Source organism: Agelaius tricolor, unplaced genomic scaffold, assembly GCF_023055355.1.
Source record: "Agelaius tricolor isolate 1412-34295 unplaced genomic scaffold, bAgeTri1.0.p SCAF_5, whole genome shotgun sequence".
Classification (NCBI taxonomy): domain Eukaryota; kingdom Metazoa; phylum Chordata; class Aves; order Passeriformes; family Icteridae; genus Agelaius; species Agelaius tricolor.
The window spans coordinates 11,223,119-11,247,247 of NW_027269265.1; the positions used below are offsets into that span (position 1 = coordinate 11,223,119).

The 24,129-nt window shown below is 38.8% G+C and overlaps 1 protein-coding gene and 1 non-coding gene across 5 annotated transcripts; one reads left to right on the forward strand and one right to left on the reverse strand.

Annotated features, from left to right (window-relative positions):
- Positions 1–344: 344 nt before the first annotated feature.
- TRNAI-AAU (transfer RNA isoleucine (anticodon AAU)) lies at positions 345–418 on the reverse strand. The gene has a single exon. It is a non-coding gene; the product is annotated as a tRNA-Ile (tRNA).
- A 1,410-nt stretch (positions 419–1,828) lies between these two features.
- On the forward strand, positions 1,829–22,727 carry MOK (MOK protein kinase). 4 transcript variants are annotated; one of them, XM_071426437.1, is made up of 8 exons: positions 1,829–1,974; positions 3,205–3,232; positions 6,467–6,569; positions 9,954–10,024; positions 12,879–12,954; positions 13,355–13,403; positions 16,806–16,898; positions 17,286–17,428. In XM_071426437.1, exons 3-8 carry the CDS (start codon positions 6,550–6,552, stop codon positions 17,292–17,294), a joined length of 318 nt encoding a protein of 105 aa, XP_071282538.1. In that variant the 5' UTR covers positions 1,829–1,974; positions 3,205–3,232; positions 6,467–6,549; the 3' UTR covers positions 17,295–17,428. The 4 variants fall into 4 exon arrangements, 3 of the variants coding, with proteins under 3 accessions (XP_071282538.1, XP_071282539.1, XP_071282536.1); XM_071426435.1 differs by lacking the exon at positions 17,286–17,428 and adding an exon at positions 22,422–22,727 and having other exon boundaries at positions 1,832–1,974; XM_071426438.1 differs by lacking the exons at positions 16,806–16,898; positions 17,286–17,428 and adding an exon at positions 14,284–14,521.
- Positions 22,728–24,129: the final 1,402 nt, after the last annotated feature.

Consider the following 24,129-nt stretch of genomic DNA (forward strand, 5'->3'; position numbering starts at 1 on the left):
GCGGCGTTTCAGGCGGCGGAGCGGGTGTCACGCGGGAAGGACAACCCACACGGCAGAAAAGAGCCCGAAGGGGTCACCCGAGCGCGCTGTAGCCGACCCCGAGCTCTGCCGGGGCCGGCCGGGCTCCATCAGCCGCAGTCGCGCGATGAAGCTCGGTCCGTGCTGCAGCCGCTCTCGGCGCTCGATCCCGCACAGACAGACAGACCCCCCCACCCCCCCGCCGTGCACTTGTGCAAAGATCACGCCGCGTCTCAGCACAACCGCGCGAGGTGGGTGGGAGTCGCTGGGACAAATCGAAGAGACGAAAAAAAGACGGGAAAGAAACAAGAAAATGGGAATCCCTGTGGCCCGTACGGGGATCGAACCCGCGACCTTGGCGTTATTAGCACCACGCTCTAACCAACTGAGCTAACCGGCCATTTGGAAACGCAGTGGCCTCTGGGAATAATAGAGATAATCCTATGCCAATGTTCCACCTTTTAGTCAAAGTAGTGAAGGCGACGGACTGGGCAAGGAATCTCCTCGTCCCCAGGAGCGCCGGAGCCGGGCCCGCGCGTATAGAAACACACGCTTATCTCCTCAGAAAAACGAAAAGCAAATTGGACAACTTTTCATTGCCTATAGAGAGATGCAGCGCCTGGTAGGGAACAACTGTAACGCGGGATTGGGGACAACTTCGCCTCTAAGTCAATAGACTGATACTTCTTCAGGTTTACTAAGATATGATTCCAGTTTCTTTTAATTAAAATATTTGAACATTCTTTAAAAGCATCTACTATTCTGTTTAACACACTACTAAGATTTTGTTTTGCACGAATAAAAAATTCACTTTTTCCTGGTGTTTTGATTTTTACTACATTTGCTGCATAGAAAAGAACTTTTCTGCTCACCTTTGAAGCCTACGTTAAAGCACAGGATATCTGTTTAGCAAGAGACAAACATCGGGAGCGGGGACAGGGAGGGGAGCTCTCCAAAATGCAGGTTTTTGGAGACAGCTCGGTGAGAACACAGCCCCTGCTCTCTCCCCGGGCTCTTCTCTGTGCCGGGCTGGCGGTACAGCGGCTCTCCCCATCCCGCAGTGGCGCGCAGGATCCGCCAGGGATCAGGCCATCACCGGGGATGAATCTGAGCCCGCCGGGGCGCTGCTCCAGCCACAGGAGGCTCGGCAGCAGACAGGGCTCGCCGCTGGATTTATGGAGCACGTCTCTTATCCCAAGGGCTCCCCTCCTTAACCCCTCCCCGCCCTCCCTGGGGAGTCGGGACGCCAATTGACACCTTCAGGCGAGGTATTTCGGGTTTTATTCTAGTTTGCGCAAAGCAGGGAGCTGGGTGGTATCCCACAAAAGTCTAGCCCAGTGATCATCAAAACTTTACACTTGCTCTACCTTTTAACAAACAAAGGCATCAGCATTCCTCGGTTACCAACTACGTGAGTTTTCTATTAATTAGTATTCAAACCACTATTTGGTAGTAGCATCTCGCTTCTCATGTAATTAGTCCGCAGGCGCAGTTCTTTTTTTTCCGGTTGAGGCTGGGGTCCCTTCTGGGTAGGTGGCCAGTGGGTTGTGATCTCGCACTGCCGAAATTACGTTTCCCCCAGTTACTGCTCCATTCTCTTGACTTCAGCCCTGGCGGCTCTCGTCCAGACAGCCCGTTCACCTTGGCATTGTCTTTCCTTTTCCTTAAAAAATAAGATTATCGGAGGGTGCGACATCCACGATCCTCACCTGGGCGCGCACCTGGCGGGCAGGGGCGGGGCGCTGGCACGCCGTGCACACTGCGCATGCGCGCGCCCCCCGGCCGTGCCGTGTGCAGCGGGCCGCGGCGCGGGGCCGGCGCGTGCGCGGTTGCCGGGGCGACTGGAACACAACATGGCGGCCTGAGGGGAGCGCCGGGAGCGGGGCCGGGTCGGGCCCGGCCGCTCATCCGCCAGCCCCGGCACCGGCGGGACGGCGCGGGAGGCACAGTAAGAGGGTACGGGGGAAGGCCTCTGGCCCTTTCTGAGGGGTGGCGCGGGCCCGGGCCCTCCATGGAGGCTGGCGGTCTCCGAGGGGGCTGTGGATGCTTTTGCCGGCCCTGGGAATGCCGAACCCGCGGCCCGTGAGCATCTCCCGGGTCTCGCATGGCCACGCTGGTCTCTGCGTTCCACTCCTCAGCAGCAGGGAAAGAATGGGTCTTTCTCTGGGCTCCTGCGGGGCATCACCCTGGCTGCTAGTCTCTGCGAGTGCTTTCTCAGAACTGCTAAGTTTTCCTGGTTCAGCACGCCTTGCCTTCCATTGCTTAGCATCATGCCGTGTTACATCCTGCACATCTGGCGTGTCTCTGAGTGCAGTAATTACGTACCATGGCCTTGAAGCTCAACTTCTTCATTTCTGCTTCCTTCATTTCTTTGGTTATTTCTTTCTTCCCACGTGTATCAATGTTATACTTAAACATCGTAGCTTTTCCTTTCTCAGTATCTTGGCATCTTTGTAACAAAGTGTCTGCTTTAGATTTTTATAATATCCTTTTTTGACTACTGTAGTGCTGTCTTTTGTGTCATTTTTTATTGAATTCTTTAATTGTAAATGATCCTCTTTTGTATCGGAGGGTGCGCGTCCCGGTGCGGGAGAATCGTGCATGTCGCACCCTCCGATTTTGTATCTTGGCATCTTTGTAACAAAGTGTCTGCTTTAGATTTCATAATATCCTCTTTTGACTACTGTAGTGCTGTCTTTTGTGTCATTTTGTATTGAATTCTTTAATTCTAAATGATTATTAATTTTCCACGCTCTCTAGTTACAATGATTGGGTGTTGTCTTTGAGTTCCATCACTTGCCCATAATTTCTATTTAGATTGTTCCTTATTTCCTGGGCTCTCAAGCCTCTTGCACATTAAATTCTTATTCTGTTGAATAATTCATGGCCACTTTTTTGGGGTGTTGGATGAGTTCATATTGCTACAACTTGTTCTTTCCAACCTTTATTTCCCTTTCCACTAATGATTCTAAGCTTGAACATCTGTGTGTCCTGAAACAGAGGGGAGAGAGGGCAGAGGTTAGTTCACATCCATGGTTACAGATGCATGAAACAACTCCACCCAGTGATCAGGTCTCTTTTATTCTTCAGGGTTCTATGCAACAAATGTAATTGGAACACTTCCTTTAATTTATCCTCAAAGCTTTCAGTCTACAATGCTCATAAAATTTTTAACCTTTCTTTCAGTCTTCATCTTTGACTACAACAAATTCAGGTAATCCTAACTGGTAGTGAGTTTTGTTTTGTAGCTGTACAAATTTTCATAGCCTAAAGTTGCTCTGACCTGGCTTTTTTTGTTCAGCATGTGTTTGAAGTCTTTCGTTTTGGTGGGTTCTTTTCATCATGATCAGGATGGTACTGAAATGGATTTTTAAGAATCTCCAGAAATCTTGGCTTTTGAATGCAAAATTAACATGTGCTAGTACAAGTCTAAATTTTATTTCTTCTTATTCTATGTAAACTTCTATGCTGTTGTTCTTACAATGTCTGATTTTGTTTCAGCTGCTGATTAAACAATAACTAACTTGTCATGTGATCATTATCATTTTGTCCCTAGGAAAAAAAACCCTGATATTTTAGTGACCTCTTTTGTTCAGAGTTTACACATTGACTTTATTCATCAAAGAGACATTTCAAATAATGCAATTTTCATTCCTGATTCCACCCTTTTTTCTGTCAGTTGAAATTATCCAGGCCTTTGCTTCATTCTTTTAACTGGGTGGATCTCATAAGTGCCAGGTGAAAGCCTCGGTTGTTGGTTATGTGTGGGGTATTTATTTTGTCTACAGAGCTCTCTGTTGTGAAAGAATTACAATAACAAGTTTTACAGGCTTATGTGGAAAAGATCTTCAGTGCTGTAAGAATGTTCTAAAATGTGTGAAGGATTAAGTCCTTGTAGCATATCAGAATTCTGCAATTTAAAATCTAAACAACTCAGGTTGTTTTGAACTCTCCACTCTCATCTGGACTTCTCTTGCATGTGTAAAATACATTTATAGAAGAAAATATATAAACATAACCAAATAGTATAAGCATATACTATCTGACTTGTTTAAATACCTGAAGATATTTTCAATAAATTTGTACAAGAATGCTTTTCCTGGATTTCTCTGCCCAAGTACTTTTTAATGCCAGAGAATCAATTACTTGCATTTAAGAAAAAAAAAATCAGAATAGCCATTTTCTAGAATAAAATAATAAATCAACAGATAGCTAACTTTTTTTTTTGTGCCTGTCTTGTGTATATTTTGGCCCCAGGGCTGGCTCTGACATGATAAGAACATGTAACACAGCCAGTGTGTTGGAGGGTATCAGTTGCTACCAAAAATTGCATTTACACTGAATTCTGAGAGAATAGGATTTAAGTAGTCTGAATTTAAAATCTCCATCTTATATTTAGCAATTTAGATAGGAAATTAAAACTTAAGGTGGGGATAGAGAACATGGTGATTTTTCCTGACAAGATGTTATTTCTTCAGTCTTAATTAGTGAAGGCTGAGGGTCAGCCCACCTGAAGCACTAACCAAATTACCAAATTACAGCCAAAACAATTAAACTGTCCTGTGGTCTCCTCCCCATGTTGGAGTCTGTTAGAAATTGCCTCCTTTACCCACAATGAATTTTTGTGCTTTTAAAATAGCTCTACATGTAAATTGTCTCTGTTGGGTGTATGAGATGGTTTATTTTCGATTACTCGGCTATTTCCAATTTTTCAAATTTAGATGGCCTAATTAGTTAGTTTATGATTCAGCATGATTGATCATGATCAGAAAACAAAAGCAGCAGATGATAAATATGAGAAGAGCACCTGACAATTCTCATCTAAGTGCTGCTACTGTATTAAAGAAAGAGGGGTTGCAAGGGGAAGGTTTCTATAATGAAAATACAATCATATGGCTCACAAGGAAAGAAAACACTTTTTTTTGTTGTTTGGGTTTGTTTTTTTTTTTACCAGAAGCAAGTATGGAAGCTGGGGAGATGAAAAGAGAATAAGAAGCACAAATTGATTGTTAGTTGGAAGACAGCATTAGAATGTCCCTGCCTAAGTAACTTTTCTCTCTGCAGAATTTCTTGGCAGGCTTTCTCCACTGTAAGGCTGTGTTTATACTTGTAAATTAAACATATCTGGAAATCTTCTTGGACACAAAGAGCAGCTGGCATGAAATAGCCCTCATCTCTGCTAGTAAATTCTCTTATCTTCCAAAACAAGGCAGCAGGACAGAAACTGCTTGAGCACTGACCTTAGAAGGAGTCCTCACAGCAGGCAGGGAAGGTGCCCCACAAAGTGTTGATTGTCACAGGCCATGTCCCTGCCAGGTGCTGTTGTCACAGTAACTAATAACAGGCAGCTACACTGAATTTAGTGCTATCACAAAGCTTGAGACTCCCAGTTATTCTCACACCCATAAAGGGCTGAATATGATAAAAGAGGTTTTCTGCCCTGCCTCCCTCAAAATGACTGCGTTTGCATCTTTCTTGAATAATAAGACCCATGTCAAAAGCAACAGCAGCATAAAGCTAACCAGAATTGGATTTTGCTCAGGTGAAATTACTGAAAAAATTATCAAGGATAGAATCTGTAGGTGCTAAAAATAAAAGGAAATTGGAGGATGAGGTGGGTGAAGGGAACTAGGCACTGGGATTGGTAAGGAACAGTTAATCACAAAGCTGAAGGAGAATAAAGGAGGAAAGAAAAAAGTCAATTCTGATGGAAATTAGAAGACCTGAAAATTAATATAAATAAAACCTTCTTTGATAACCCATATCTGCTTCATCCCTTAAAGTTCTGCAGAATTAGAATTGACTGATTTTTCACATTTTTTTATTTGAAGCATTTAATTATCAAAGCCAAATATTACTTTTGGCCCAGTGGAAATCTTATATCTGAATTTAATATGGGAAAAAAGCTTTAAAATCAGAAACTGTTTTGCTTAAAGTAAAATATGTTAAAAAAAACCAAACAAACCAAACAATACCTCCACAAAAAACTCCAACAAATAACCCTCATGTTGGAACAATGATTCCATGATACACTTAGTTTCCAAGATAATTTTGTTTTCAGTACATTGTAAGTAAAGGGAGTTTTTTGTTTTGTTTTAGTGAAAGAAGCAAAGAATAAATTCAAATATGAGTTGCTAATATGATACAACATTAAAAAAGGTAGGAAGAGCTGTGTGGAGAGCCATCCTATCTCTGAGCTAGGAAGTGGTAGTTTATTGTCTAAGAATTATTGTCTACGACTTTCTGGAATATATATTTCTGTAATCTGGGCAGCGAAACTTCATTTGCTGTTTTTCATTTTATTTTCTCTCAATTTACATGTTAACAAAATACCTCTTTTATTTGAAAGTTTTCCATTAGTCAGCATTTAACGAGTAAGGATTGATACACAGTCTGCATAATAATTTCAAACATACTGAAACAGTGTTTTTTGTTTTTAAAATACCAGTTGCTAAGATGAGGAGAGGGAATATTTTCTGATGTTCTGGAGAAAGTGAGTCTTTGGGAAGGAAGTACTATGCAAGTAAACACATGAAGCAACATTTTGAAAGGTATGCATAATTAATCACGGAAATTGTACAGAAAACCATGTTTAAATTCAGTGAGGGAATGCAAAATTAAGACTAAGTGAAGCTTTTTAAGTACACATGAATTAAAAAGGTTTGCATATGGTACAGAAAGGGAACTCTGCCTTCCTGCTTGGCACTGGGGGGTTATTTCCTTGAGTACTGTAATTGATGTCACCCCCTGTATTAAATGGGGCCTGGCCACTGGGTCGAGGGTGAAACGATGAATGAGGAATAAATAGTTGATTTCTGCCTTGCCAAATGCACTGAACATACTGGTGCTGTTTTTCTTTTATCTGTAAATAATGATTGGAGGAAATGTGTCAGTCCTCTTCTTGGGTTATACTTTTTTCATCCTCTTTAAGTACTGTTGTAATGCGGGTTAAAACCAGTGCATTTATCCATAGTCAATATATAGCATTAGTTCTCCTTCATATTTGCATTTTTATTTACACCCATCGCTCAGATGTTATATGGTCACAAAATAGGTGTTTTTTATCAGTTAGGAAAGTGGAGGAGAGGGCTGTGTGTAAGTAGACATAGACTTGACATTGTCCTCCAAGTACAGAAGTGCCAACCAGTGCCTCTTGGGTTACTGATTTTATATTCTCAGTTAAATATATCAAGTTCCTAATGAAATCACTGACAATGACTCATTTGTACATACAAAGTGAAATGGGACATTTTGCTCTTAGGTGAGATTTCAAAATGTAACTCAGAGCTTCAAAGAATATCAGTTAAAAAAAGAGAAATATCTTCAAGTAATGTGGCTTCTGATTCTCTGTTATATTGTTAGAGATCTGTTGGTCCATATACACTACCTACAACTGACAGAATTGTACACTTTATGATTAAAACAGTATTTATTTAATACTATTATTTAATTATATTTAGTATTTAAAATATCTGCTTAACTGTATCAAGGGCAGATGTATACAACTCAGTGGAAAGGCACTGCAGACTCTGTTATCTTTTCATCCAAAACATCTTTTAGGCCTTTAACCCTTTGATAAATCGACTGACAAATTCTTTTGATGAAGTGAACTCTTTTAACATTATTTTAAACAGAACCTGCCCATACATGGTATTTCTCCTTGTTTCAAAGTGGAAAATATTGTTGTGGTGTTTAGCTGTACGTCTGACTGGGAAAAGACGTATGTCCTGCTCTGATCCATTCAATAGTGTGCAAAGCTCTTTGTTTCCTGCTTCCTCCCAGAGTTTCTGTAGCATGGGTTTTTTGTTTATTAAAGCCTAGGAGGGCAATGAAATAATATACACAATAATTGAATAGTGTCTATTTTTCATGTAAGAGGTTTCCATCAAAACTTAATTTTAAATGTTACATTTGGCAATGCCTCCCACTGAGCGATGTTTGGAATGTATGCTACAGCAGCACAGAGTAAACAGTATCATCCATACTCCTGTGCAACACAAAATTCCTGCTGGGAGCTCCTTGGTATCCTAACTGGTGTCTGGGGCACAACACATTACTACTTTTCTTCTTGGGGTAAGCCCAGCTACTCCAAACTGCAGGAAGGAATAAAGCCATTTACTAATTACTGATCTGGTCAATAAAGAAACAGGAAGGAAACAATTTATCAGGCCCTGCATTTGAAAGTTCAGTGACAGACTAAAGTTCTGACAGCCTCATGGCAGGGGAAAAAGTCAGCTATAATCCAGTCCTTGGCTGCAAGACAGTCTTCCTCTTTTCTGTTTAATTCAACCTTAGTATAGAACAATGAGATAATAATCTGAGATAAATACAAGCATTAAGGAGGCTGACTCCACATCCTACTATCTTTATGTTTACATCAAGTTGTTTTGTATGCATGGTGCATTGATTTCTTTCTTCTTTATCCCTGTATTTGAACAATATCCAGTACCTTTTGGGTCTAGAGAAAACCTGTAGATTCTTAACCAGCTTTTTGAGTTTGAAACACATTTCTCAAAATCTGAAGTCTACATGTCTGCTGTTGTTAAGAAAGTCTGATGTAGCTCTTGCTTTTTGTGTCTCTTTTCCAACAGACCAGAATATTTCAACATCAGTATTAAAATGAAAATCTAAATATATGTTAAGCATAGTTAAATTTCACCTCATCATATGTAAGATTTGCTGGTGCTTTCAGTCCAGTCAGTGCTTTAACTGTGCACCATGGCTCAGTTCTCTGGTTAGGCACACTCAGAGCTTAGCTGCTGAAATAGCCTCTGGTACTTAAGGATCTTGGCTCGACTTATCAGATTGAACTAGGGATCAAAGCCAACTATTTGGCAGTATCATTTCACAGGCAACTTTACAGACACCCTGTGCAAGCAGTTGAAGTGTAGATCTCAGAGTCAGGCAGTAGCTGAGCTATGCTTTTGGAAAGAGGTGTCAGTGCTAAAGTTGGGTTCCTTGCGTCATTAAGCACTTCAGTGTCTTCTGGGGACATGTTCTGTCTCCCAGAGTGATCACGTTTTATGACAGCATTTACTCCATTACTGCATGGTCCATTTCATCACTGTGCAACAGCAGACATATCCTTCATTATTCAAATCCTTGACACAAAACTTGTTGACTGCTCTGAAACATTTTTTCTTGCCCTTCAGGCTGTCTTACTTCTCTGTTGAAGGCTGTACAAGCAGTACACTGTTATTGCCAGTCCCGTTTTCTGCAGATACGCGGGACGGCGCTAATCGTGTCAGCAGCTTGGCTTTCTGCAGCCCTTAGCCTCAGCTGCTGTGCTGTTAACCAAGGGTAATCCAGCCTGCTGAGCTCCTGCAAGCTGAACTGCAGATTGTACCCTCAACCTTTTACTGGCTGGCTTAATACAACATTGCAGGGGAGACGGGCTGTAATGCAATTATCTTACAAGAAAAACTGAAGACCTAAAGATGTCTGCCTCTGCAGGGCAGTGAAATGGAAAATAAAGTGTCAGATGTATTACATCATGATTATACTTTAAATTGCTGTTGTCAGCAAAATAGTGAGTTCAGATACACATTGCCATGCAATAGAACACTACTGGAGTTCTAAGTAGAAAGTATTTTTACATGTAGTGCAGTGGCTTCCCTCTCTTTTGTTCTAAGCTTGTATCAGTTAATTTACTGGAAATTTCTTGATACTGAACAGTGTGATATGCCCAGAAAACATGCCTTCAAAAAGCTTCATTGAATAAATCTGTTGGCTTCTGCAGTGGGTGCTTTGGATAGCATAAACTAAAACTATGATACCTCAGATGTAAGTTTAAAAACTTCCATGAGACAGCATCAATTAAAAATGAACATGTCTATTTTAATACTGATTAAACTGTTTACTTTTTTCCTACATTGTGGACAAATCAATGTGCAAGTTTTATTTCTAGCTTAAAGTCTCCTTATTTGTTTCTGCAGGGATGAATACCCTGGCTCCCTTTCACTGGTATGTGAATTTATGGCCATGACTATTTATGAGCTGATAAAAGGTATGTAGCATATGCTTAAGAAACATAAACTGTCCTTGTGTAGATCACTAGTGAAATTAATTATTTTTCACTTGGTTGTTCACTGTGACAGATTATAGAACTCACAGGGAATCTTGTGCTGTACTGCTTTATCCTTTATTTCTTGCCAGTGGAATATACCCAATTGTTTAAGGCAAAGATAGATGCAGTCCATAGCCATCTATTCTACAGTCAAATGACCTTGACTGCAAAACACAAAATAATTGTTTTATGTTACAAAAAATAAAATTTAAACAGATTCTTTGTTAGGTCAGGGCTATTGCGAGTTATTAAGAAAATTATTCCCATTTGTTTCAAAACTATTGAATCAATGAATAAGGATTTTTAGTTTTTATACCTTGTAAAAAGGTATAAACTTTCACTAAGTTTTCTTTATAAAATAACATTGTTCCCTCATACCTCCTATATTTAAAAATTCTGGAGCTGTTTGTCAAAGCAAGTCAGAGATCATAAAGCGTAAGGAAGAGTTCCTCCAAAAAAATTTAGAACAAAGCTGATTTAAAACCAGTTCTTATATAAACAGTAAAGAATTGGATACAGCAAATGAAGAGATTTACAATTCATGAGTAAAAGAGGATTTAAGAAAATGAATAATTAAGAATTTGTAATGTCTTAACACTTGGGAGTTTAATTTAAATAACTGAACATGCAAGTGTCATTAGCGTAATACAATAAAGACTTGCTCCTGAACATGACATTGGTGACACTGACTATTCAGATCTCTAACAAAAGGAGTAACTCTCTTTCTGACCTAGATAAGAATGTGAGATTAAAATTGAGTTATTTGCTGATTGCTGAAGTAGATATTAGATATTAGTGTGTACTACTTTTAATAAGACATTTTGGGTTTGCTATATTTATCATGGTATTCAGATGGAAATGAGAATCATCATTTCAGTATGTTCTGATTTTTTTTACTATTTAAAAATACAAGTTCTTTCAAAGTTTTCCAGATGATGATTGTTTTAACACCACTTAGTTATAGTAAACTACTTTTCTATGCCATGGTGAATCAGTTCAAAATGAAATCTGTGTTCAATAGTTATCTGAAATGCTGCAGTTAGGGATTATCTGAACATTCATCTGGGTTTACCTGAACTTCTATAAATTTGTGGATTCTTCTTTATGGTCTGAATTTTGAGTCTGGACTGTGTTTACCATGATGCCTTATTTTTAATGTTGTATAAGGTAGTGGCACATGGGGTGGACCTTGTCAAATCATAGAGTATAATAGGAAAGTGAACTGGAGTGGACTGAGAATGAATTTTTAATTTGGCAAGGAGTATGGAGACATTCTGTAATTAGGGGGACAGCTCACTGTAATGCTACTAATGTGGAAAGCTGATAGTTTTGTGTTTTTTCCTTAAAAAAAACAAGAGATCCATGTTACTTCAATCAAGCCTATTTGTCTTTACACAAAGTCATAATTGTCTTGCTGTTAATTTATAGCAGAAGCATTTAATAACTGAAAAACAATCTTGCCCCTTATTTAATCAACAGCAGTTTGGTAATTTAAAGAATGAAAAAAGTGGCTGAGAGAGAGGTGTGGAGGATTTCTCAAAAGAAATGATAGGAGCCTCAAGTGCCACTGCCTTAGGATTCACTGCACCATTACTGCCAAATAAGGTTTCTCCAGTGATAAATCTGGAAGCAGAAGAGCATCTGCTCCAGATTTTTCTAGTGACATGTAATGAAAAAGCAATTGAGCATGACTTCTTTTTATGAAGGCCCAATTCCTTAAATAAGAATAATAATCTAAATTGATTTGAATAGCTGCATTTTCTAATATCTTTTCACTATAAATGACAAAAGTCCTGGTGTTGAAAGCACCATTTATCTCTATGGGGGCACTAGTACTACAATTCCCAATGTAAATGGTACTGTGTTCCAAGTGCTTTGTGATCTAATCCTGCTCAGTGGATTATGTGGCTGCCTGGAGGAGCACTGTAATCAGCTGGGAACACAAGTCTGGCTCTGGGGCTCTGGCCTCAATGAGTTACTGTCCTGATAATCCCCCTCCTCCTCCCAGCCAATTACTCATACTACTGTCATCACCAGATCAGTACCTGCTTTGTTTTTCAAAAATGTGATCGTTTCTGCCTCCCTTGATGGCATTGCAGCGTTACATAAAGGCATTACAGCAAGATTAAAAGGCCTTTGGAGCCTATAAAAGAAAAAAGCTGAGCAGTTACTGAATGGCTCTGAAAAATAGATAAATTTTATAACTGTAATTATTGCCTAACAGCAAGCTAAACAACGTAGGTTAGCCTTGAATTTGCAATTCAGATGTGAATCACAGTCTTTTAACCGTTGTGGTAACTTGAGGTGATTGATACAAATCTTAAACCTGAAGGACAATTACTTTGAGTAGAGAGGAAATGAGATATTTAGAAGAACTTGGGGAAATAGATACTGCAAGTAATACATGCAGTAAAAACTAAGACATCTTACAGAGTATTGAATTGACAATTGTTAGTTGAGCTATTCTGGTGCATACTGAAATATAAATTATGTCAGAAGTCAAGTGGAAAATGAATTACAAAGCTAGCTATAGATGACATATAAAAGTAGCATAATTAAAAAAGGTGATATCAATGCACCTCTGGAAGCTGAAGACTGATATTTGTATTCTATTTGTTCTTCACGAAAAAGGACACACAACTTGAAATTTTATTCTAGGAAGGAGAAAGCCATTGCCTTAAAAACAAAACAGGAACAACATGTAACAGCTATGCAAATCTCTAGGTTGTGTATATTGGTAAAAGACCTGGTTCAGCAACAGCTTTACAGCAAATGTACCATACTTTTATTTCAGGGTCTTCTCTAGGCAGAAACAGAATTGTCTGGGGCAGCCACCAACTGCTGCAGGGAGAGCAAAGGCCCTGGCCCAGGTAAATCTCTGCCTGCAGCAGAGCCCTGGGAGGCAGCAGGGAGCCAGAGCTGCTGCCAGCACCCCAAAGGAGCTCTGGTACCTGCTGCAGGAAGCCCTGCTGGGAGGGGATGGCCCTGTAATCCTCTGGTAGCCCTGGTGAGAGCAGAAGCAGAAAGCCTGGCCTCTCCTTCCTGGACTTGCCCATTCCCCATTCCCATATCTGTAGCTGCTGTCTCACCATGATGGCAAAATTTAATTTTTTACTATTATAGTAAAAAGTTTTTACTATTATAGTTGATAAGTTTGAAAAAAGTGCTGGTTTCTTTAAGTATTATTTGTTTTTTACAAATAACTGGAAGCACTGATAATGTTTATCTTTTTACTGAATTCTTCTCTCTGCTGTGTTTGTATTAGTACAGAAATGGGATATTTCAGAGTGATGGGCAACAAGAAAACATAATAATAAAGGTAATTAAATTTATGTGAGGATATTTAACTAAAAGTGAAGTATATAAGTATTTTGCTCTTTACCCTGAGAAGGTAATGTTTATTCGTGAACAAAAGTACAGTTTTTTAAGAAATATATATACAGTTACTGTATTCCTGATCTAGGGGAATGAACAAACAGTTTTCTTACTGGCTAAAAATTGAAATGACTGAGATGCTTTACACCCTGTATGTGCTCCCTCCAACCTAAAAACCTGTTCTTTATCCTGTGTTAATATGTATTTTCATTTCTGTGTTAATCTAGATGCAGGAAATAGGGTTCAGTTTTGCAGCTCTTTATTTCTACATTCAATTCCTACTTTTAGTGGAAGTTACACAAACAAAAGAGAGCAGAAGATAGTGGCTTTCAGAAGATTTAATTGTAACCATCTCTCTTTACAGTTCCAGAAAGTTATTTTGCTAATGTTTGAAAGACAAGGATTTTTAAATTCAGTTTATGAAATTTTATTTTCTGAAGATAAATTTTTGAGTCAGAGAAGTGCACAGGAGAAGCTAAAGCCACCTATTATAACACTGCTAAACAGAAGAACTCTAATAACTTAATCTAGATGTCCTATTTAGCAGCCTTTCCTTCTGTGTTAGTCCCTATGCTCTTAGACCTTTCTTTTCATGATGTACAGAACACTATTTGAATTACATGCTATGGACACAGATATCTTCATGCCTGGACCCTACTCACTGTTTTAATGCAGCTTTACTGCTGTGATACTACCCCTGGATTTTGCAAAGTTTCTTCTTAAAGTCATCTGTGATTTCTTTTACAATGACTATTTTATTTACAGCCATTGCTTGAATATTTTACTGTTTGTAATCTGTGGAAATACTTTATTTATTTCTGCAGCAGAACACCCTGAAGTTAAGAGAATTTGGATCTTGTAGGAGTATCTATTCTCAGCAGGCACACAGTACCTCCCCACGCTGGTACTGAGCACCTGAATGTTTGCTTACAAAAGGGCTCTATAGTTACAAAATTGGCATGTGGAGTCCTGGCTGTGTTTTCTATGAAATCACAAGGTACTGTGTTCAGTGGAGGGTTTTGCTTATCATTAATCAAGATAATCAAAGGTAAATAACTCAAATTAGGAGCGTGTGGTTTGGATAATATGATCTTCGTTTCCATGGATTTGTAGAAGAAGCTTCTGTGCTTAGTGTGCAGGGTTCATGAGGCAGTAATCCCATCTGGTCTGGCACTCCCTATTACTACCCTGTGGCAGGTTAGTAATAAAGCAGTTCAGGAGAACACAGTACAAACAAAAGTGATTTACAAAGGAACATTTTTGAACATTTTCGAACATTTTCCTCCAATCGCTTAGTATTTAGTAAAAATGTATTTTCTCTGCTTTATTTCTGTGTAGAGTATGGCTCATTTCCTCTCATGAACATCAGCATCACAAACTATCCTCAGTCTTGTTAATGCACTTAATGGTAAAATTTTTCTCACTTTTTTTGGACTTTCTAATACTTTCTGCAAAAACAGAGGAGATTAGAGAATACACTTTCTCTGATTTACAAATTTGATTTACAGTATAGTGTATCTAAGCCCCCTGTGCTCTTAAGATCTTGTGTGCTGGTATATTTTGAAATCAGGTTCTGATGAAGGAAGAGTTCAGGAAAAAACAAATTAAAGTCTTTTAAGATTTTTGGTGATGATGAAACTATAACTCAAAAAATGTGTCACTGGTCTTCAAGAAAAAAGCAAAAATACCCACCATGAGTATTTCTCCAATATCTTTGTGCCCTAGCAACAGCAGCAGTTCTTTATTCTCCTCCCACACTGCTGTCTCTGATATGCAACCAGGACTGATAACATTTGCTTTGCTTCTTTCCTCCTCCACATGGCAAGTGCAGCTGCTGCCATCACCATCACATTAAATGACAACCATTATGCTTTGCCTGCTAACTTGTAGAAACATTTCTACTTCTCCAGCCAGAAAACTGTTAAAAGAAAAATCCCAAATGTGGCAGTACTCTTGCAAAGTAAATTGGGACCAAAAGCTTTAAGAATGCCTCGTTTTTTCATTTCAGCTTGAATCAGCTGGGCTTTGTAGCTTTGTAAGAAAATTACATGCTGCAAACTTAAGTTTTCTTAGGGAAAAAAACCTGGAAGATATTTCCTTGTAGTTTCAGCTTAATGTAAAATATTTCAGTCTTTACAACCACTGAACATTTTCAGAGACCTTACAGGTGTGTTCAGAGAGGAAGGAGGGATGTTTATTGGAAATTAATGAATTTCCAGAGATACAGTCTTGCCAAACTAAAGGCAATTATGGACAGGTTTGTTTATTTTCAGTGCCTCCTGCAGTTATTGCTGTTGAATGGTTGCATAAGCCTTTATGTTTTACAGCACATTGTGTAAGAACTTTTAGTCTTTTATTCAGCCGTGCTGATCTTTCAAATCTTGTTTCCCTTTCTGTTCCCTATAAATCATGATTCCTGGATCACACTTTTCAGTGGCTTGCACAGTTGTTCTTGAATTTGTTACAGTTTTACATTTGACAGCAGCACATTTTCTAGTTCACACAGAAGCTCATCCCAGCTGCATGTCTTGGTGCAGCTGCACAATGTGAATCAGATCTTTTTTCTCCTTCCTCTAAGCTTTATGAGGACACTCAGAGCAGTGTGCAGCCAGCTGTTTGATTGAATTTGTAAACAGTTAAAAAGAAGTTTCTCGTGTCTACAAAGGGGCTGAGTGTTTTGCTTTCAAGAGTCATGTGGTGCTACTGAAGTGTTTCTTGAATTATAATCCCAAAGAAAAAAAGCAACAAGTGCAGGAAATGTTACTGGACCTGACTGAAGTCAGATTGCTCTAATATGATAACAGTGTTTTCAAGGACTCTGTGCAAGTTTTATATTAACTGAGGATCAAGCTCAGGAATGCAGTTCAATTTACCATGTTTCCAGTATTTCTGCTTGCAAAGAACCTGTGTGTTAGGAATGGAGTGTTATAAATACATTTCTGTGTGCATACACAGCAAGAGGGACTGCTTGATTCTGCTGTCTTAAAATGAGGAGAACACATTGTCTTGTAGGATCTGCTGCTTTACTAGAAGCAAACACAATCCCAGATCCATTGCCCTTCACCACACAGGATAATCTCTTTACATATTTTTCCCCAAACCAGCAGGAGAGGGCAGCTACAGATTTCTGTTTAATAACCCCAACTGCTCCTTCTATGCAAACCAGCAGCTGTGTTTGCTCTTCTGCTCACATTATCCTCCAGTTGTTGATAGGTATTAAACTGTCCACAAGTGAATAATTCTAACATTTTATCTTTCTCACAAAAAAGGGTTTTTTTAATCAAAAGTGATAGTTCAACTGTGTCTTGTCTAGTACTAATACCATCTCTTACCTTGCACTCTCCAGCCTCTTTTTCTTGGATATAATGAGTTGGACCCCATCTCAAAAATCCATGAAGTGATGAGCACTCCTGGTAGCAAAACTCCAAACCTTCAAGCAGTAAGTATGCACTGCCATAGCTACTCATCTCACTATTTCAATATCCCAATGGAGCTGTACAGCTGTGTGCAATTTCTGCTCAGGGAACCACCACAAACCCTAAATCTGTTGTGCTGACTCAAGAGCAGTGTCTGCTGTCCCTACCCAGAGACAGTCACCCATTCCTGAATCTTACAGGCAGAGCGGAGGAAATCTGAGAGCCTGTCTTCATCTTATCTTTTATTTCCATAGTATCTTTAAGGCCAGTGACATAAATTTTTAGGAAAGGTTTTTTTTTCAAGTACTACTTACTTTTCCCTAATGAATGATTACCTAAATCAGGTGAATTCTTTCTTTTCAGTAAATTGTAATCCTCTCTGAATATGCATGATTAAATGTTTTTCTCAGCTTGCTTAACACAGGTCAAGAATTTTGAGTTTTGAATCCTCCCTTTAAAGAAAGGAAAAGGAAAATCTTCTCTTGTGCACAAATTTCCTTTTAAAAGTTTCTATTTCCTGTGTGCAATGATAAAATATGACCCAAATGAGAGAACTGCTGCCCATCAAACCTTACAGCACCCTTATTTTCAAGAACTCTGGCAAGTGACTTCAAATCACTTCAGTTTTGAAGACTAAAGTTAAAAGGTGAGGGGAGCATTGTGTCCACGTTTCAAGTGGAGTGAAATTAAATTTGTTTCCAGTGCTAGTCCTTGTCTTGTCAACCATGAACATAATTCAGTCAACGTATTTCTCTGCATTGAGTCCAGACCTTACCTAAAACACTACTGTTTTGTCTCTATTCTTTTTGCCCCCACCTTTTTAAGATTGCCAATACATGAGCTTTAACCATGCACAAAAATTAGTAGTAGGAAATACATCAGGGCAAGTACTTCAGGATTTGTGGCAAATTTCAAAGGCAAGTCCAAGACAGGTAGTATTTAAGTGGAAGAACTGTCAGCCCATTTAGAGAAAGTAATTTGTAGCACTGAGCTTGTTAGCTAGAAACAAATGTTTTACTTAAGCTGATTACTTGGGTTTATTCTGTCTGCCTAAACACAGATCTTTATTTGGTCTGATGCAGTTCCCCCTCCCCCCAAACCCCTGACAGACACGAGTTAGAATTTAGAAGCTCTCATACCTCATAATCCCCTCGGTAGATTCTTGTTAGAGTTGCTGTTACTTAAAGGGTCAGCTCCACCTTTATTTTCAAATATCATCATCCTGTTTTTGATGTCTGCTTTGAGTTAAAAAGTTTTCCAGATGAAGTGTGGCAGATACAGGAATTATGCTTTTGCCTTTTCAGGGCTTCAGTCTACATTTTGAGCAAATAAAAATATTTTTTTAAAAAAATGTAATTATCATGTATATAGATGATATTGGGGAACATTCTAAATGTGTATTTGACATGAAATAATAAATAATTAATATCTGATTAAAAATTCAGGCAAACTAGAACTTTGTTTATACATCAGCTATTTGAAAAATACTCTATGTATTCACTTGCTGTATCAACAAGGTGAGGTGGAAGTTAGTACCACATAGAAAACTTTCAAATACAGGTTTTTCTCAAAAAAAACCTCAAAAACTTCCACAAACTAGCAAAGAATAATTATAAATTATTTTCTGCTGTACATTCAGCTTTGAAAGCATGAACTCTCCTTCTACCAGAGAAGCCAATTTTCCCACAATTTTAGTTCTGGGATTCATCAGTGTAGGTTTTCTAAGAAGTTCCTTTAGGCAAGATTTCAAGAAACATCATGTAAGGCAAATAATTTTTAAAAAGGAACAAGGTGAAGTTGTAATTGGCTGAGGGTTTTTTAATTTCTGATTATTGGGGGTTTCTTTTCTAAGTGTATTCCTTAAGATGTGCTCAGAAAGAAATTGAATCTGGTTTATTTATTTTAAAAGCATTATCTCAGGAAAGTCTAGGAAAAAAACCAAATCAACAGCATCAGTCTCCACTGGGAGAATTACCAAAATTAATTTTTCTGGAGTGGCCAAATTGATTTCCTTTCCTACTCCTACATTGCATTCAGTTTTCTGGAAACCTAAGGAAGGTGGTAGAACCCCTGTGTTCTAGACTGTCAGATTTACTGGATCAAATATTGAGGTGTAGACTCTCACTTGCCCACTGAAGCACATTTGAAACTTCTGTTGTTTCTTCAACAGTCTGAGAAACAGAAGGCACTTCAGTCTTCCCTGAAACATTTCCATTTGACTGCTATAGAAGGAATAGAAGTGAGAGAGACCCAGTCATGCTTCTGTTGTTAGAGATCTAACAAGAACAGCAGTGCCTGATTTTGTCTTGCTCTGACAATTTGTAGGAAAACCCCACAAGGTTTGAGGGCTGGTTTCCTACCATTTTGATATTATGTTCCTGAAGGGGGTCAATATTTAATTAAAGCATTGTTCTGGCAGAGCACAGAGAGTGTTCTGCATTGAACTTCCTCAGTACTTGTTCCTTTTAGAACCTGGTGGAGGAGGAGGTTGGTTAAAAATAACATGAAAGGATTCTTTGAGTTCAAGTATTAGGAATGGAATGTTATCTACAGAATTTAAGTTTTCAAATTGTATTACAAATGACAGCTAACTGCTGTATTTTTTTTTAGATTTAAGAGTTTGGGGTTTTTTTCAGTTAGCTCTGGAAATTATTCCTCTCCTGTACTCAGTAACTTCCACCTCAGGCTTTACTGAGAATGTGCAAATTGTGCAATCATATGAGATACCTGATTTTGATGCAGTTTCTGTAACTGCTGAATATTTTTATGTAACTATAATCTAATTCAAAGCTAAACCAACTTTTTAGCTGATTCAAAAGCAAGCAAAACTTAGTCCTAGTTTGCTCCAAGCCATTAATCTTAACATTAATCAAAAGTCTTAACAGGGACTGATATTGCAGCCAGTTGCTTAAAAGAGCAGTACAAGCACGTAGCTGACAATGCTTCAGAAATCTGGCACACAGATCACCAGCAACAATTTAACAGACTATTTCCTATTATTAAATAAGGTGAGAGTTAAAAGGCAACATTCTTATCTTACTAGGAAAGAATCTTTATTCTAGATTGATACCATTGATTTTTAAATTCCTGAGATGTAAAAACTTGCATTAAATAATTTCTAATACATAAATTTGGTGATGTGTTAGAGAACATTTTGTTAGTTAGAAAATGAAAGTCTGTGCAAGTCATACTTGGCTGGGGGTTAAAAATCTCCCTACCAAGTGTGCATGCAAGACAGGTTTGGCAAATAACCTTTTTGGAGGTTTTAAGTTACAAAAGTTACTCTGCTCATAATTGGGAAGTGATCATCATTTTTTTCCATAACCAAACACTGGGCTCTGGTGCTGCTGCTCAAAACCCCAGCCACGAGCAGGAGGCAAAGGGCATTTTGTGTGAGAGGTACTGCTGCAGGGAGCACCGTGGAAAATGGGGCACTGGGGAGGAGCACATCACATCCAAGTGTCACTTAGCCAACCCTTAGGCATCAACCTGACATTTGTGCTCTAGATCCAGACTATTTATTTTAACCAATTAAGATACACAATCCAGTAAAATACAGGTTAACATAAAGATCTTGTAAGAGTAAAAATTAAGCTTGTTACATTCTCAGCTCTCCTTCTGAGACTCCACAGGGCTGTGCATTTGTGAAAATAATTATTCTTCTCACTCATTTGAGCTCTTCCAGTTAGTAGGCTTTTTGCTGTGGTTTGGTTGTTTTTGTAAGAAGAGGCATCTCAACACTTGTAGGGCTCTGTTGTGACTGGATTAGATCCTAATCCTTGTTCAGGTCAACTCTGGACAACTTTGAGCATGCCCAAATTCCACATTGTAGCTTTTCTGCGTGGACAGGCTCATGAGACTCAAGTTCTTTATGAATCCTTTTGACATCTACTGCTTAAAAGCACTTGTCTAACTTATGTTTGTCTTCATGCTTAGAAGATGGTATTATTATCACATACTGTACTGAGGATCAATCTGACATTTATAAGGAGATTCTTGAAAATATAAAAATAGTCACAGGGTAAATGTGGTGCAGACTGTGGGAGTATTTGATATTGATTCAAATTTGACTATCCAAGTTAAATATCCTGCACCTGCATCATGTACAATTGCTCAATTTATGTCATTTCTTCATAGCAAACTTTCAGAATCTCAATAGCAGGAATGGAAAAACATCCCAGCCTTGGCAAGAACTTGTATAGAGTAAGACTAAAGCACTTGAACAAGGCTCTGCAGGGAAACCTCTATTGCTGCTACTTGCACTAGGTGTGCCAAAGGAAGGGCAGATTTCTCTTACTAGGACTGAACAAATACATGAGCTGAGTTTTGGTGGAGGAAGTGCTTTACACCAGTAGAGTGAGAAAACTGTAACAAGGGGAAACAGCAGAACACAAGGGTACAGCTAACTGCTCCTTGTCATGTTATTGAAACTCCTGCTGTATGGATGCTGCTTTCCTCCAGTTCCAAGCCAAAAGTGTTCTCCTGAACACAGTATCTCCCAGTAGAGTGACTGGCTGAGGTTTCCTGCTCTGTTACATTTCAGTGAATCATCTCCCCACATCTGTATGCTTTCATTGTTAGCAGCTCATACTGATAGAACAGAGAACTTCAACAATAAGGCAATACATTATTTGTCTGAATACTTACCATAGGGACTTTTTATAGACAGACAGATTAGATATAGATATGTGAAAAGTATGATGCTACACTTCGAAAATGAAATTAAGGACTGCAGCTCTGTAGGCAGGCAGCACAGTGCAACAGTAACCTCCAAGTCCTTACCTTTGGAACACTGAGCAAAAGGTGCCACGAGCTTATCCAGTGTTTTTTCCAGAGAGGAAGATGGTGAGTTGCTCAGTGCTGATATATTTGGAGTTGAGCATAATGAGTAGCATTAAAATTGATGGTCTAAAAATAGGTAACTAACTGGATCCAAGGGAGCTCACTCTCCACTGTTGTTATTTCTTGTTATTTCTTACAAAAAGAGAGGACAAATCCTACTACCCACATTTGATGGATTGTTCTGACTCAGATCTCCCTTACCTAGCACTACACAGGAGGTCAAAGCTCAGATTATCAAAACTATATTCCTGATGGAGATATATTTATTGTATTTGTTGCTTCCCATAATCAGTTTCTGGAAGCCTCAAATCACAGATGCTGAAGTTTAAGTATTTTGACTAAAAAATATAAAATTCCATCAAACTGTGTTTGGACAAGGTACCTTTCTGATTTCAAAAGTGTTATTGCCACTGTTTTCTTCCCTTATATCAGGTAGGTGATTATTCATACACCAGGAAAAAGATGAAGTCAGAATTTTTGTAAGTTTTAAACTGGAAAAAAAGGGCTACTAGAACAACATCTTGTGTATTATCACATTCTGTGTATCTGGAGCTGTCCCCAGATTCTCTGGGGAGAATGAGAATGATTCTGGTTGTAATGAGAATGGCAATTTCATGTTCAACACATCATTTTTGCTATAAAATTGCAAATCTGAAGTGAAGAAGCATAATGGAATTTTTCTTCATTTTTTTTTATATTTTCAGGTTGACCTTACTCAGTTTGGCACATACAGTACTTCAAGGATATTGATTTCCTAACAAGTTCCTTGCTGTTAAACCTCTGGAGACAACTTACACTTCTCTAGCTGTTGGATGAATAGGCAAACTTGAGTTTTCCCACCTGCTTTACAGTTAAAATCCACCCAAACTTTAAACTACAAACTGGCAAGTATAGTTCCTACCCTCATTCTTCCAGCTAAAATTCCATACCGAGATATCTGTGTTCTGCTCACTTTTAATTATTTTTTTAATGTAGTAGGAGAAATATTTTTATTAAAAGCTGTATCTGCAGTAGAGGTCTTCAGTTCCTTCCAGGTAAGTTAATAGTACCCTGTTTCTTAATAAAATAATTTTCTTCCATATGGAATAGAGTGTGGTATGGGCAATTCAAGCTTCTAGATGATTGCCCTAATAGTAAAGAAGAGGCTGAGAAAAGAACCCCCCCACATTCCTTGTGTGCTGCTGGACTACAATTTGTGGCAGGGACATTCCTGCCAACACGGATGTGAGTAGCTGCTGCTGTTCCCTTAGTGTTGGATATTGCAATTCTTTCCCTACTGGTTTTGTATTTTTCCAGCTGAAGGAAAAAAGTATTTTAAAGTTACTGCATATTTTTTCAACTGTTTCATTTTGACTCATACCATATGAAGCACTTATCTAGAAGAAGTCTACGGGGAGATAACTACACTAGTTTTCAGTGATGAGGTTTATCTGTATTTTAACAGTTAAGCCCACTATGTTAATAAAACAAAACTTCTGAAAAATAATCCTGCTCAGTTTCAGTATTTTCCCCATTCCTCGTATTTTAGAAGACAGATAAGAATTGTAAAGCACAGCTACATCTTGAATAAAGTAGGGAACTAATTCCCAGCTTATAAATGGATCTGGCAGTTCTCTACATGCTGGCTGCATTGCAAGGATGAGACTTAGTTACAAGCTAGTGCAGTTGCTTTTCCCCAAATGTTCATTCATTTCCTGAAAACAAATTGCTTTTCATGCCAGAAAATGTCTTAAGTTTGCTTGTAATTAAAAAAATTCTACCCAGCTTTATTGTTGGAGCAGGAAGGGCATTAACTTGTGCCCACAGCTGCAGTATGTGCACCCTCAGGCAAGTTCATGGTTCTGGGCCAGCAGCCTCTGCTCTACTCTGCCTGCAGGATTCTGCAAATCCCAGTTGTGAATGTTTCTGCATAAGAAGAAGGGAAGCATATGATGGATACTTCTATTCTCTGTCAGTCTGGGGCTGGACATGGAGGGTTAGTCTTTGCAAGAACTACTGAAAACAACTTAAGTGGTGTGCTGACTGATTAAAAATGACAAGTGTTTAGACAAGCAACATTAACCTCTGCAAATCCATGGATATGTCTATCCCCATCACACTTACCAGTTTAGGACCACTGAATTATAAATAAGATGCCTGATGTAAGAGAAATGAGTCTCAGAAATGCTACTCCAATGTTAGCTCAGTTTCTGATTGACAAGTCAGAAAGTGTGTACAGCTGCTGCTGTGGGATCTTCCACTTCCCAACTCCAAATGCACAGGACTACACAATAACAAAGTCCTCACCCCATGAAGTTGCCTGTCTGTGGAGTTGCTGCTGTATGATGTATTTAAACTGCAGGATGTGTTTGGAGATAAGCCATTAAGAACAAGAACAGAACAACTGTATTTCACTTTCCTAATTGAAATTCA